The sequence below is a fragment of the Octopus sinensis genome, linkage group LG26 (assembly GCF_006345805.1).
Source record: "Octopus sinensis linkage group LG26, ASM634580v1, whole genome shotgun sequence".
Taxonomy (NCBI): Eukaryota; Metazoa; Mollusca; class Cephalopoda; order Octopoda; family Octopodidae; genus Octopus; species Octopus sinensis.
This window is the reverse complement of record NC_043022.1, coordinates 22,107,447-22,121,087: the sequence shown is the minus strand read 5'-3', so window position 1 is coordinate 22,121,087 and position 13,641 is coordinate 22,107,447. Positions and strand designations below refer to the sequence as shown.

At 39.8% G+C, this 13,641-nt stretch overlaps 1 protein-coding gene across 5 annotated transcripts in view; it reads left to right on the top strand.

The window, feature by feature from the left end:
• LOC115224915 (unconventional myosin-XVIIIa) overlaps positions 1–13,641 on the top strand; it is a 324,165-nt gene that overhangs the window by 131,205 nt on the left and 179,319 nt on the right. For all 5 annotated transcript variants that reach the window (XM_036513802.1, XM_029795876.2, XM_036513801.1 and 2 more), the window contains 3 exons: positions 6,766–6,963; positions 8,235–8,411; positions 13,271–13,481. In XM_036513802.1, coding sequence (XP_036369695.1) covers positions 6,766–6,963; positions 8,235–8,411; positions 13,271–13,481 — 586 coding nt within the window. The remainder of the gene's footprint in view (positions 1–6,765; positions 6,964–8,234; positions 8,412–13,270; positions 13,482–13,641) is intronic.

Sequence of the window (13,641 nt, the reverse complement as noted above, 5' to 3'; positions counted from 1 at the left end):
AAGGGGAATCCTTGGTATGAAGACGTCCTCTCCTTTTCCTCATCCCTGTACTTGAACTACAAAGAACTGGGGTCACATAACATACATGTTTGCAATGTCACTGCAAACAATGCCCTGAGACTTTTGGGGACTTTGGTACAGCATCCTTTGCCAGTGTTGCATGACACTGTGCCCCCATCTTCTAGCAACCCACTCTCTTGAAGCAGGCCTCCCGGTATGTTCCACTTATCTCACCATCAAAGGTTTTCAACTCGTGGAAACATGGTCCTCGGGCCCCGTGCAGTAAAAGACTGAGGTAGAAACACTCCTGTTGACTGTGAAGGACCGTGTAAACTCTCCCAAGACTGGGACTTTGATGCAGCAGCCTCTACCAGTGTTGCATCCCACTGTACCCCATCTTCTAATGACCCATGCTTGAAGCAGGCCTCCCGTTATGTTCCACATACCTAGTCATCAAAGGTTTTCAGATCCTGGAAACCCTCCTATTGACTGGGGTGGATCCTGTGGACTCTCATCAGCATCTTAACTAGTCTTTCTTCGTAACCACTTCCTTTTGGCATTTACACAAATTGTGAGCTTGTTGCAGCAAGTAGTCTGAAAGATGCCCAGAGGTAGGTACATAGAAAGCCTACCGAAACTCTCTGTAGACAATATTTTTTGTTTTACCTTGTGAGGAAAATGCAAATAGATTGTTTTTGGTCCCCACTCTGGGGCAGCCAACATACAATTTCTCATGTTAGAAACACGACTCCTCCAGTTGAAGTCCTTCTCCAGAGTATTTGCCCCTGCGATTTGTTAATCGACATTTCAAAACTTACATGGGGCTGTGTTGTAAGTAGCTTGCTTACCAACCACATGGTTCCGGGTTCAGTCCCACTGTGTGGCACCTTGGGCAAGTGTCTTCTGCTATAGCCTTGGACCGACCAAAGCCTTGTGAGTGGATCTGGTACATGGAAACTGAAAGAAGCCCGTTATATATATATATGTGTGTGTGTGTGTGTGTATGTCTGTGTTTGTCCACCCAACATCACTTGACAACTGATGCTGGTGTGTTTACATCCCTGTAACTTAGCAGTTCGGCAAAAGAGACTGATAGAATAAGTACTAGGCTTACAAAGAATAAGTCCTGGGATCGATATGCTCGACTAAAGGCGGTGCTTCAGCATGGCCACAGTCAAATGACTGAAACAAGTAAAAGAGTAAAAAGAGAGGAAATTGCAACTGCCTGAAAGTAAAGGGAATTTCCACTCCCAATGGAATAATGGGTATCCTTGGTATGAAGACACACAGACATCCTTTGTTGGGAGAACGTACAAATACCATGAAGACAAAGATATTTACACACAACAACACTGAAATACACTGAAGTCAATTTTTAGGCATATGTGCCAAAACTGAATTTAAGCATCCAAAATCAAAATCGATCAACATCAATGGAAATTGCAGCTGTGATACCAGTGCCGGTGGAACGTAAGAGAACCATCCGAACATGGCCGTTGCCAGCCTCCCCTGGCCCCTGTGCCGGTGGCATGTAAAAAGCACCATCCGATCGTGGCTGTTTGCCAGCCTCGTCTGGCACCTGTGCCGGTGGCACTCACGGAGTGGTTGGCATGTTTTTGAGACAATGTACATATACTGTAAAGGCAAAGATATTTGAAAGGCGGCGAGCTGGCAGAACCGTTAGCACGCTGGATGAAATGCTTAGCAGTATTTCGTCTGCCGCTATGTTCTGAGTTCAAATTCCATGAAGGTTGACTTTGCCTTTCATCCTTTCGGGGTCGATAAATTAAGTACCAGTCACGCACTGGAGTCGATATAATCGACTTAATCCGTTTGTCTGTCCTTGTTTGTCCCTTCTGTGTTTAGCCCCTTGTGGGTAGTAAAGAAATAGTTATTTATGCACGACAAAATTGAAATAGACTGAAGTTAGTTTTTAGGTAGATGTGGCAAAACTTAATTTAATCACACTGGGTGAACAGAAATGTAAAATAACTAAATTATTTTTCAGGAAGAATGTACAAAAACCATAGCAACAGAGATTTTTATGCATGACTAATTGAAATACACGGAAGTAAATTTGTAGACAGAAATTTGTGTGTGAGTGAATTAAAGAGAGAGAGATAGTGAAAGAAACAGACATAGTATAAAAGAAAGAATATGTGTAAGCAAAAGAAACAGAATGAGGAAAAGAGAGAGAAGGGAGAGAATTGGTTGAAAATTGCAGAAGCTTTTAGAGAAAAAGCCATGTAAAAAAACATTTTTTCCTGGGTTTTTTGTTTTACATGGGAATTCTGGGCAAAATGTTAAGGTGCATGACCATCCTTGGCATGTAAGTAATATACTCACATACGTTTGCGCTGGTATGGTCATGTGGCGAGAATGGATGAAGATAGTTGTGTGAAAAAGTGCCACACCCTAGTGGTTGAGGGAAACTGTGGAAGAGGTAGACCCAGGAAAACCTGGGACGAGGTGGTGAAGCACGACCTTCGAACTTTAGGTCTCACCGAGGAAATGACTAGAGACCGAGACCTTTGGAAGTATGCTGTGCGTGAGAAGACCTGGCAGGACAAGTGAGACCATAACCCGTGGCCTTCTACATGGGATGTAGCCAGTCCACTTATGCATACCTTTCCTTCTTGGGACACAAAACTCTACTTGTGAAGACCTGTTGAGGCAAGTGAAAATCAAAATTGAAATCGATCAACATCAATGGAAATTGTACCAGTGCCGGTGGCACATAAGAGAGCCATCCGAACGTGGCCATTGTCAGCGCTGCCCCGAGTGGCCTCTGTGCCTGTGGCATGTAAAAAGCACTATCCGATTGTGGCCGTTGCCAGCCTCCCCTGGCACCTGTGCCTGTGGCACGTAAAAAGCACCCACTACACTCATGGAGTGGTTGGCATTAGGAAGGGCATCCAACTGTAGAAACACTGCCAGATCAGACTGGGCCTGGTGCAGCCTTCTGGCTTTCCAGACCCCGGTTGAATCGTCCAACCCATGCCAGCATGGAAAGCGGACGCTAAACGATGATGATGATATGTGTAAAGTTTGAAAATTGGTTGAAAACTGTAGAAATGCATATGTACTACAGACACACACGCACAGACATCCTTTGTTCTATATATTGATGACATTTTTGTTCACCTTGAGATTTTGTCATTTATTATTAGTTGTTGTTGTTTAGCCCAAGGACAGTCTTGATCCAGCCATGACCACTCATCTTTTATTCAGACAATGTATCTAGAACCATATTATTTAATGTTCCTTTCATTCTCTGTTGTAGTTACTTAACCCAGGGATAGTTCTGAACCAGCAACACAGCTATGAGTGGACAACATTATCGAATGGATCCTTCTGTGTTGTTGATGTTGATTTAACCCCATGTCAATCATAATAGTGTTGGCCTCTGATCAAAGATATAAATCTTTGATCCAAGTCACCAGCCCATCTCCTATTCAGGCATAGTGTATCTAGGACTATATTATCTATTCCTTCCATATTCTAAATTATCAAGTTGTGGTGGTGTGGTAACGATGGTTGTTAAGTCGTTTGTGCTTTGCGAGATAATTTGATACATGAGAAATATTTTGAAATATTTAAATTAAATAAAACACTGAAAGATTTCTCCCTGCCACGCAGTATCTCTAATATCTTTTGTTGCTTATTCATTCTTGTGATGTTAACAGATAAGAGAAAATATCTAGCTAAGAGATATAGCAGGATTCACCTTAATTCCAGTAAAATTTGCTTCTATCAGACATTGCTTGTTAATCTCATTTATTCAGGTTATCTGGCTTTTCCACTCACATTCTTTTGCTCCACCATTTTCACGATTTGGTGAAGATAGAGATTTTCCTATAAATGTCTAGGTTTTAAAATGCTACACGACAGCTATCACTACTTGCTCAATCAGTTCAGTTTTATAAAGGATATTGGAGTAACTTACAGACAAAAATCATTATTTTTGATATTAATGTTGTTTAGTTTCTGTTTGACCTTTGATTGAGTATGCTGGAATTGGGTTACTGAGATATTCCTTATGAGCTTTTGGCCTTTTCTAAAAGTTTTTCAAATTTAAACTATTTGTGGACTTTCGAACTGTTGATGGCTTTTAGGTAGTCTTTTGTTAAAATTTTACATACATAAGGAGTATATTTTTATATGCAAGACTAGGTTGCCGGGTCATAGTGCTAGTGCATGCATATACAGCTGCGTGCGTGCGCACATACACGCGAGTACTGTCCAAATCTCCGACCAATCACATACAGCTAGCAAGCTTTCAATTGGCGTATCAAGTTTCGGGCATTTTGATTGGGTTTTGGATAGAAAATTCACAAAAAGTCACTTCTATTGATTTTTTAATGGTTTGTGGGGTGACTGGGGAAATGTAAAAGATGTGCACGACCACCCTTGGATAGTTTTCAATGACCACAGAAAATGCGAGCCCTCTAACTGAAAAATTGTGGATTTGTATAAAGGACACACACGCAAACATTTTGCCGTTTATATATAGAGAGAGATATATAACATTCATGTAGACCATGGATCAATGTACAAAAATCAGAAATAGACTGATCTTGAAAGTAGACTTATAATCAGAAGCATTCCATCTCTGGCCATTTGTGTTATTTGTATATTTATTTATTTTAGTCAATATGGTGTAATTTGAGGAAATTTACATTCTATATCTAGTAGATCAAATGCACATGTGCATATTCCCTCTATTGTGTTGTGGTCCCATTTTATTGGATATCTAGTGAATAAGACAGTTTTTCAAAACTGAGTTGGTGTTCAATATTGCTTTGCTTATGAGGATGCCATCTGGCCATCATCATCATCATCATCGTTTAATGTCCGCTAGCATGGGTTGGACGGTTCAACTGGGGTCTGGGAAGCCAGGAGGCTGCACCAGGCCCAGTCTGATCTGGCAGTGTTTCTACAGCTGGATGCCCTTCCTAACGCCAACCACACTGTGAATGTAGTGGGTACTTCTTATGTGCCAGGCAAGGCTAGCAACGGCCACATTCGGATGGTTCTTTTACGTGCCACCGCCACTGGTATCACAACTACAATTTCCATTGACTTTTGAGCGATTTCGATTTCAATTCCCTCAACAGGTCTTCGCAAGCAGAGTTTTGTGTCCCAAGTTGTTTGCAATTCTGAAAACTGACCTTGACACCAACAAATTACTCATGTTGATTATGTGACGAGTTTATATACATCGGTTAACCAATGACTGTGGTTCTTTTTGCTAGGTTACATTCATTATGTGACCAGTGACAAATGGTTCTCTATGAATCTTTTTAAAATTTAGAATTTCTTTATTTTTGTTCACTAAATAAAGGCGCAGGAGTGGCTGTGTGGTAAGTAGCTTGCTAACCAACCACATGGTTCTGCGTTCAGTCCCACTGCGTGGCATCTTGGGCAAGTGTCTTCTGCTATAGCCCTGGGCCGACCAATGCCTTGTGAGTGGATTTGGTAGATGGAAACTGAAAGAAGCCTGTCGTATATATGTATATATATATATGTGTGTTTGTGTGTGTCCCCCTAGCATTGCTTGACAACCGATGCTGGTGTGTTTACGTCCCTGTCACTTAGCGGTTCGGCAAAAGAGACCGATAGAATAAGTACTGGGCTTACAAAGAATAAGCCCCGGGGTCGATTTGCTTGACTAAAGGCGGTGCTCCAGCATGGTCGCAGTCAAATGACTGAAACAAGTAAAAGAGTAAAAGAGTAAATATTGAAAGTAGAATGGTTTGATTATTATTTTCTTATTTCTTTACTCCCCACAAGGGGCTACACACAGGGGGGACAAACAAGGACAGACAAATGGATTAAATTGATTATGTCGACGCCAGTGTGGAACTGGTACTTAATTTATCGACCCCGAAAGGATGAAAGGCAAAGTCGACCTCGGCAGAATTTGAACTCAGAACGTAGCGGCAGACGAAATACCGCTAAGCATTTCACCTGGCGCGCTAACATTTCTGCCAGCTTGCCGCCTTATTCGATTATTATTTTCTTTGCTATTAATATAACCCTGACAGTGTATACATAGAATATTGCATGTACATATGTGTGTGTGTGTATGTGTGTGCGCGCATGCATGCACACACGTACACACATATATACAGTATTTACAACATATGTCTAGAGTGTTTATTTACAATTTGTATGTGTATTCACAACATTTAGGGTGTGTGCAACATCTACAGTGTATATCACAGTATGATGTGAAAATATTTAAAATATTTTTTTTTTACACCTATCCAATATTTCAATTACTTTGATTTTCTGTCACTAGGTGTCTTATTCTTGAATATATACTCAGTCCCAGAACAGATTCAGGATTTGGAATCTTTATCCTTAATGACAATGTTAACCATCAGGATACAGGTGCATACAATAGTTGATAAGGAGACATAGTTCCCTCCATTTAGAAATAAAGGTTCCTGGCTTGAATCTCATCTAGGACAATACACATTCAGGAATAAGATACCTCACGATGATTTGAGATGAAATATTATAAACAGCCTAAAGTTGAGGCTAAAAGTCTGGAAAATGCGAGATTTTATTAATAACAACTCATCTAAAAGAATATTTTGTGTTTATAAGATTAAAATTTTTTTAAATAATTTACTGTGTATTTAATACTGAAAATGACTTTGCACACACATACACACACACAGAGAAAAAAATAAAATTAACACCTTTTCTTTGCATAAAAATATTGTATAATCTTAATATTTTCAAATTGAATTTCAGACAAAATCTGAAGAAGATGTTAAAACTGAGAAAGCTTGGTTGGAGTCGGATAAGATATGGCTGATCCATAAGGGTGGATTTTCTGGTGCCACACTTTTAAAAACTAATGGTATGTCACCCCTCCCTGATGGAAAAGTCAAGGTCAAAATGGATCATGGTGGAGAGGTTATTGAAGTGGATGAAGAAGACATCGAGAAGGTAAAAAAATTGTTTTTATTACATCATTGATATTAGAAACTTTTTTAAAGATCAGTTGCGGTATGACAGTAGAAAACTTCAAATAATTAATTAACAGATAAGATTCTAATGTAAAACTAACATTAACTTTATAAGAGCTAATTTGAGAGAGAAAGGAGCAACATATCTACTGTTAGGGGCTGCAGGATGGGGGACCAGTTGTTTAAAAATATCCAAAAGAGGCTTCATCCTTGAGCTTGTTTTAGCCATTGTAGCTAATGTCATACTAGTGCAACCCTTTCAAATGTGGTCAAGATTTAGATCTTGGTATGACAGAGACCAGTTGGTTAGACGAAACCAGATTATATTTTAGAAATGGAAAATTTGTAAAATCAAAAATGTTCAACTGTTATACATGTTGTTCAATTTACCTTGGTCTCTATCAAGGACTTAAATATCTTCTCATTATAATATCCGTAAGTTGATGATCGAAATGAATTTGTTCCTCCATTTTCTTATTTGTATTATGAATTTGAGGTAAAATATTTTACCTTCAATACAATAAATGAATTAATTGCATTGCAATTATAAGCATTTATGTATTTAGTATTTGGGTACCTTACCAGCAGTATATTGGATAACTGATATCCCATAGTGGGTTACTTTCATAACCCCTATCTTACTTTGTACTATATATATATATATATATATATATATATATTATATATATATATATATGCTAGCAGTAATACCCGTCTTTGATCAGCTAATTAATTTTACTGTTTCTCAGCCAAGAAGCTAGATAAATGGGTATATCATAGAGAAGAATAGCTTTACGGAATCCATTTGACTGCGATGGCACTTGAAAAGGCTGCAGGACAAGTGGAACATCACTGTTCATATAGAAAAAGCATTGCACATTGTGCGTTTGTTTGGTGTTCATTTTTGTAGAAGACATTTACCAGCCTTCTTGGTAATTTTAGCAATGCATTTTGTCCAATGCAAATCGCTGTTGACAATAACGCCCAGGTCACGTTCACAAGAAGACTTTTTGAGATTAGTGTTGTGGAGGGAGTAAGTAGACGCTGGGTTTTTTCTCTCACCCATTTTCCTTGACAGTGAAATGTATCTAATTCTGCAGTTTCTATAGTTAATCCTTCTGTCATGGATTAATGCGTAATTTCTGTGTGTCCCCCATTTTAATCCAGCGCAGTTTGACTCCCTAAATCTGCAGTTTTTCCATAATTTGATCTTTCTCAATGACTAATGTCAAATCTTTGTTTTTCCTTCAGTCAAATCCTCCACAGTTTGACAAGACAGAAGATTTAACAATGCTTCGTTACCTCAATGAATCCAGCCTTCTTCATGTTATCCGACAACGGTATGGAAGCACCCTTGTTCACAGTTATTCAGGACCCACTATGATTGTAGTCAATCCCATGGTACCATTGTCCATTTATTCAGAAAAGGTAAGTCAGCAATTTTGCACAGTTTGTCCAAACATACATGCATGCATATATTTTCTCTCCCTGTTTATTTCTGTGTTCCTTTCTGTCGAAGAGTGTAGGCTCGAATGTAAAAGACTTTCTTACTTCCCAAGCGTTAAACTAATACATCTGTTTGTTGTTTACTTCTCACCATATATATATAAGCACCAACTGATCGTGGCCGTTTGCCAGCCTCCTCTGACCCCTATGCCGGTGGCACATAAAAGCTCCCACTACACTCACGGAGTGGTTGGCGTTAGGAAGGGCATCCAGCTGTTGAAACACTGCCAAATCAGACTAGAGCCTAGTGCAGCCTCCATGGTTTATCAAACCCCGGTTGAACCGTCCAACCCATGCTAGCATGGGAAACGGATGATTATGATGATATATATATATATTAGAAGAAATAAGATACACAGAAATCTGGTTGGATTTATATATACAGATATTAGTATATTACATGTTTTTATAAATCATATATCATATATTAGCGCCTTCATCCACTCTTGTAGAGTTTTCAAATTGAACTTTTTCAGGAATTTTGTCTCATTTTCTCCCCATTCCTCACCCTCTTGTACAATCTTATCTCTCCCCACCCCTACACATTCAATAATACAAGTATCTCAAAGAGACAAAATTCCTGCAAAAGTTCAATTTGAAAACGCCACTAGAGTGAACGAAAGCGCTGATATATGATTTATAAAAACATGTAACATACTAATAAATATCTGTAAATATAAAACCATCCAGATTTCTGAGTACCTCATTTCTTCTAATATATAATACCTGTACATCATCTCCAAACCTTCTAATATATATATATATATATAAAAATATATATATATCTACACTCATATGTATCTACAGACATGCATGTTTACAGAGACTTACATCAGGAGATAACTAGAAATTTCTATACAAGAACCTTCTGGAAGCCACGGACCAGATGTCTGGATGGAGCAAGATTCTAGCTAAAGGGAAGGTGACATAGTGGTGGAATAGTGAAAAAGATAAAACCATAAAATTAAAAATTGTTCTTAGAAAGCTGAGAAGTAAGGAGCAGTACAGAACAGTATCAAGTTGTTAGAAGTAAAGATAGATAAAGGGTTTGCTTAGCGCAGAGGTAAAATGAAAACAAGAAGTTTGCCGAAATTCTCAGAAACCATTCATCTGTACCTAGTTTTCTTAACGACCACCAGACTACAGAATATGTTACCTTGTCAAAGGCCTTCTCCAAATCAACAAATGCTCGGTAGAGTTTGTTGTTTGTTCCTTCTCGAGCCATGCCTGGCTCATAAGGGCCAGTTTCCCGGTTTCTTGGCGTACAGGTTCCCCACCTGGACAGGACGCTGGTCCGTCGAAGGTGAGCTGCAAGATGTTGGAGGAAAGAGTGAGAGAAAGTTGTGGCGAAAGAGTCAGCAGAAGTTCACCATTACCTTCTGCAGGAACCGCGTGGAGCTTAGGTGTTTCGCTCATAAACATACACATCACCCGGTCTGAGATTCGAACCCGCGATCCCTCGACTGCGAGTCTGCTGCTCTAACCACTAGGCCATGTGCCTCCACTAGGTAGAGTGGCTTACTAATTGTTAAAACTTGCAATTTCAATCTGTGCTAAGGGGTTTCAGCATGACTGATTAGAAAGAAAATTAGCTGAGATGAGATGAGATGCCATTTTGAAGATGATAGTTTCTGTTAGCTTGATGACTAAATCAGAAGTTGAGGAGAGTACTCCTGACAGCATAATAACCAGAATAAGAACAAGGTAGGAAAAGTTCAGGAAATTGTTGTCTCTGGTGATAACAAAGGGATTCTCTTTCTGAGTGAAGGGTAGATTGTGTGATGTTTATGCATAAAAGTCTGGTACTTATACCACACACACACGTACAAATAACTGTATGTGTGCATGTGCAAGCATACTATAAATCGGCACGAACTTTCCAGACAACGCAATACATGTCATTTATCTATACACACATACGTATGTTAACATGTTTACACACACTTTACTATTCTTTATTGTTTTGTATAAATGACAGCAACAATGAAGAGTTTGTGTGTCTCTATGTGTACTGCATATGCATGTCTGTCTGTTCTTACATAATGGTGATACTATTACTGCTGCTTAGCCCCAGATTACCTGAGATCCAGCAAACCTATGGTCAAAGGTATACCTTACCATCTTTCATATTCAGACGGCATATACTAGAACCACATAATCCAATGTGTCCTTCCATTTTTCCAAGATGTTAGGGTGTAACACAAGTGAGATTTGGGTGCTGTTTCTAGCATCTTCCTTCATTATTAGGTGAGATACAGGAGAGGCAAAAGCGGAGATATTTCTTCACAGCAAATGATATCACTTGCATTTTTAAGCTAGGTTGGTTTAACAGTGCATTGCAGAATTTCGGCAACAGCATTGTTGAAATTTCCATCCTGCTCTGACACAAACCCATGAACATACATACTGTCACAAACTCACATAGACAGACACCTATGGACATCACACACACAGACCTACCTATATGCACACTCTGTATACACTTACACAAACTATATACACGCATATGAGCATACATGTGTACATCACTCTACACCTGTGTCACACACGTCCACACAAATAAACATACCACTAGGCCACGACATCTCACCTATCCAGATGTTATTTGATATGCTGTCCACACCACATAACTGGAATATTTTACACACAGTACAAATGCAGATATGTAGATAAAAACACACCTCTACCACACCTACTGTTATTTGATATGTTGTCCACATCACATAACTGGAATACTTAGTTGATACACAGTTACACACTCATTTACACACACACACACACACATATACACACACATATATATGGTGGAGGTGCAATGGCCCAGTGGTTAGGGCAGTGGATTCGTGGTCATAGGATAGCGGTTTCGATTCCCAGACCAGGCGTTGTGAGTGTTTATTGAGCAAAAGCACCTCAAGCTCCACGAGGCTCTGGCAGGGGATGGTGGTGATCCCTGCTGTACTCTTTTGCCACAACTTTCACTCTTTCTTCTGTAGGCCTGTTCGCTTAATCAGTGGGGCGGCGTCATTTGAAGGCTAAAACAATGCGAAGCTCATTGTGACCAGTGATGTGTAGCAACATCTGATAGCCTGGTCGGTCACGGTGATATATATATCACAACTGTGTGTGTGTATGTGTATATCTATGGGAAGTACAGTTTTCATGTATGTGTGGGCTTAGGTATCTGCATCCATGTTGTGTGTGTATCTGTCAGTACATATGTGGATTTATGTTCTTTTGTCCATTGGTATATGAATCTGTACCTGCATGTATGTTTGTATGTCCAAGAGGTGTGTGTATGTTTGTTTGCATCTTTATGGAGTGTGTGTGTTATGATATATGTAGGTGCAGTTATGGCTGTGTGGTTAAGCAGTTTGCTTTCCAACTACATAGTTTAGGGTTCAGTTCCACTGCGTGACAACTTAGGGGTCTTTTACTGTAGCCCTAAAGCTTTGTAATTTTATTTCATATACAGAAACTAAAACAACCCTATTTATATATATATATATTGAGACCCCCTTTGGTCATGACTGACCGTGGGATTGCACCTAGAAAGTTACCTTCCCAGGTACAAGTCCGGGCAAGGCTGTTTATGGAAGACCAGCAGTCGCCCATGCATACCGCCCCCCCCCTCTCCACGCCACCAGTGTTATCCAAGGGAAAGGCAACAGCAGATACAGCTTGGCACCTGTGATGTCGCAACTCATTTCTACAGCTGAGTGAACTGGAGCAACGTGTAATATAGTGTCTTGCTCAAGAACACAACATGCAGCCCGGTCCGCGATTCGAACTCACAACCTCACGATCGTAAGTTCGACGCTCTAACCACTGAGCCACGCGCCTTCACTATATATATATATGTATATATATATATATAAAAACAGGGACTGATGGATGCTTGTGAATGCAGTTCTTCCCAGCTGAAGTATGTACAACTCAACATAGGTTAGTGGTTAGTAACTTCAGACTTAGGGCTAGAAGGACCCAGAGAACAAACCTGATATGGAAAAGGAGGTTATGGAAGCTCAAGGATCTTTCAAATGGCCAGAGATTTGTAGCTGTTCTAAATGATGCATTCGATTAGGATTTCCCAAAGCTGTGCAGTAGAACAACTGACTAACAATAAAGGAGTGAAATTGAACCAGTGTATCTGTTTATTACAAAAAATGTTAAATAAATTTGTTGTTATTAAACTGATGTTTGGAACATAAAGGAATTTGAAATATTGATGGGTTTAATTTAAGTCACTTTTAAAAATAAAGTTTGTATTGTGGAACCAGAGGTGGTCTTAAGTGGATTGGTATCAAAAGGGTTCAGGCACAACGTGTCTGTGAAATGTTTAGCTGCTTTGCTGACTGAATTAAAAAACGGGTAGTTTAGTTTGGTTAAAGACTAAATGTTTCCCATCAAAATTGACAGAAATGATTATTATGTCCAGCCATTCCTTACTGCTTTGCTGTTGTTTTTCTGTCATCACCACTCATGACCATCATTCCTGAAACGTTAGCATGCCGGGCAAAATGCGTAGCCGTATTTCGTCTGTCATTACGTTCTGAGTTCAAATTCCACCGAGGTCGACTTTGCCTTTCATCCTTTCGGGGTCGATAAATAAAGTACCAGTTTTGCACTGGGGTCGATGTAATCGACTTAATCTCTTTGTCTGTCCTTGTTTGTCCCCTCTATGTTTAGCCCCTTGTGGGCAGTAAAGAAATAAAGAAATATATCATCATTGTTGCCATCATGATCATCTTCTCCAAATACTTACAATTTTCATTTTTCTCCAGGTTATCCAGATGTTCAAAGGTTGTAAACAGGAAGACATGCCCCCTCATATCTATTCAGTGGCCCAGCATGCTCACCGTGAAATGCTGAGCAGCCGTCTTGACCAGTCCATCGTCCTGATTGGCCGTAGTGGCAGTGGCAAAACTACAAATGCCCACCACATTCTGCAGTATTTTGTCCTGGCATCGGGCAGTGTCAATAATTTTATCACAAGTAAGTAAAATTTTGTTTCTTGACAGAATAGGCGCAGGAGCGGCTGTGTGGTAAGTAGCTTGCTTACCAACCACATGGTCCCGGGTTCAGTCCCACTGCGTGGCACCTTGGGCAAGTGTCTTCTACTATAGCCTCGGGCCGACCAAAGCCTTGTGAGTGG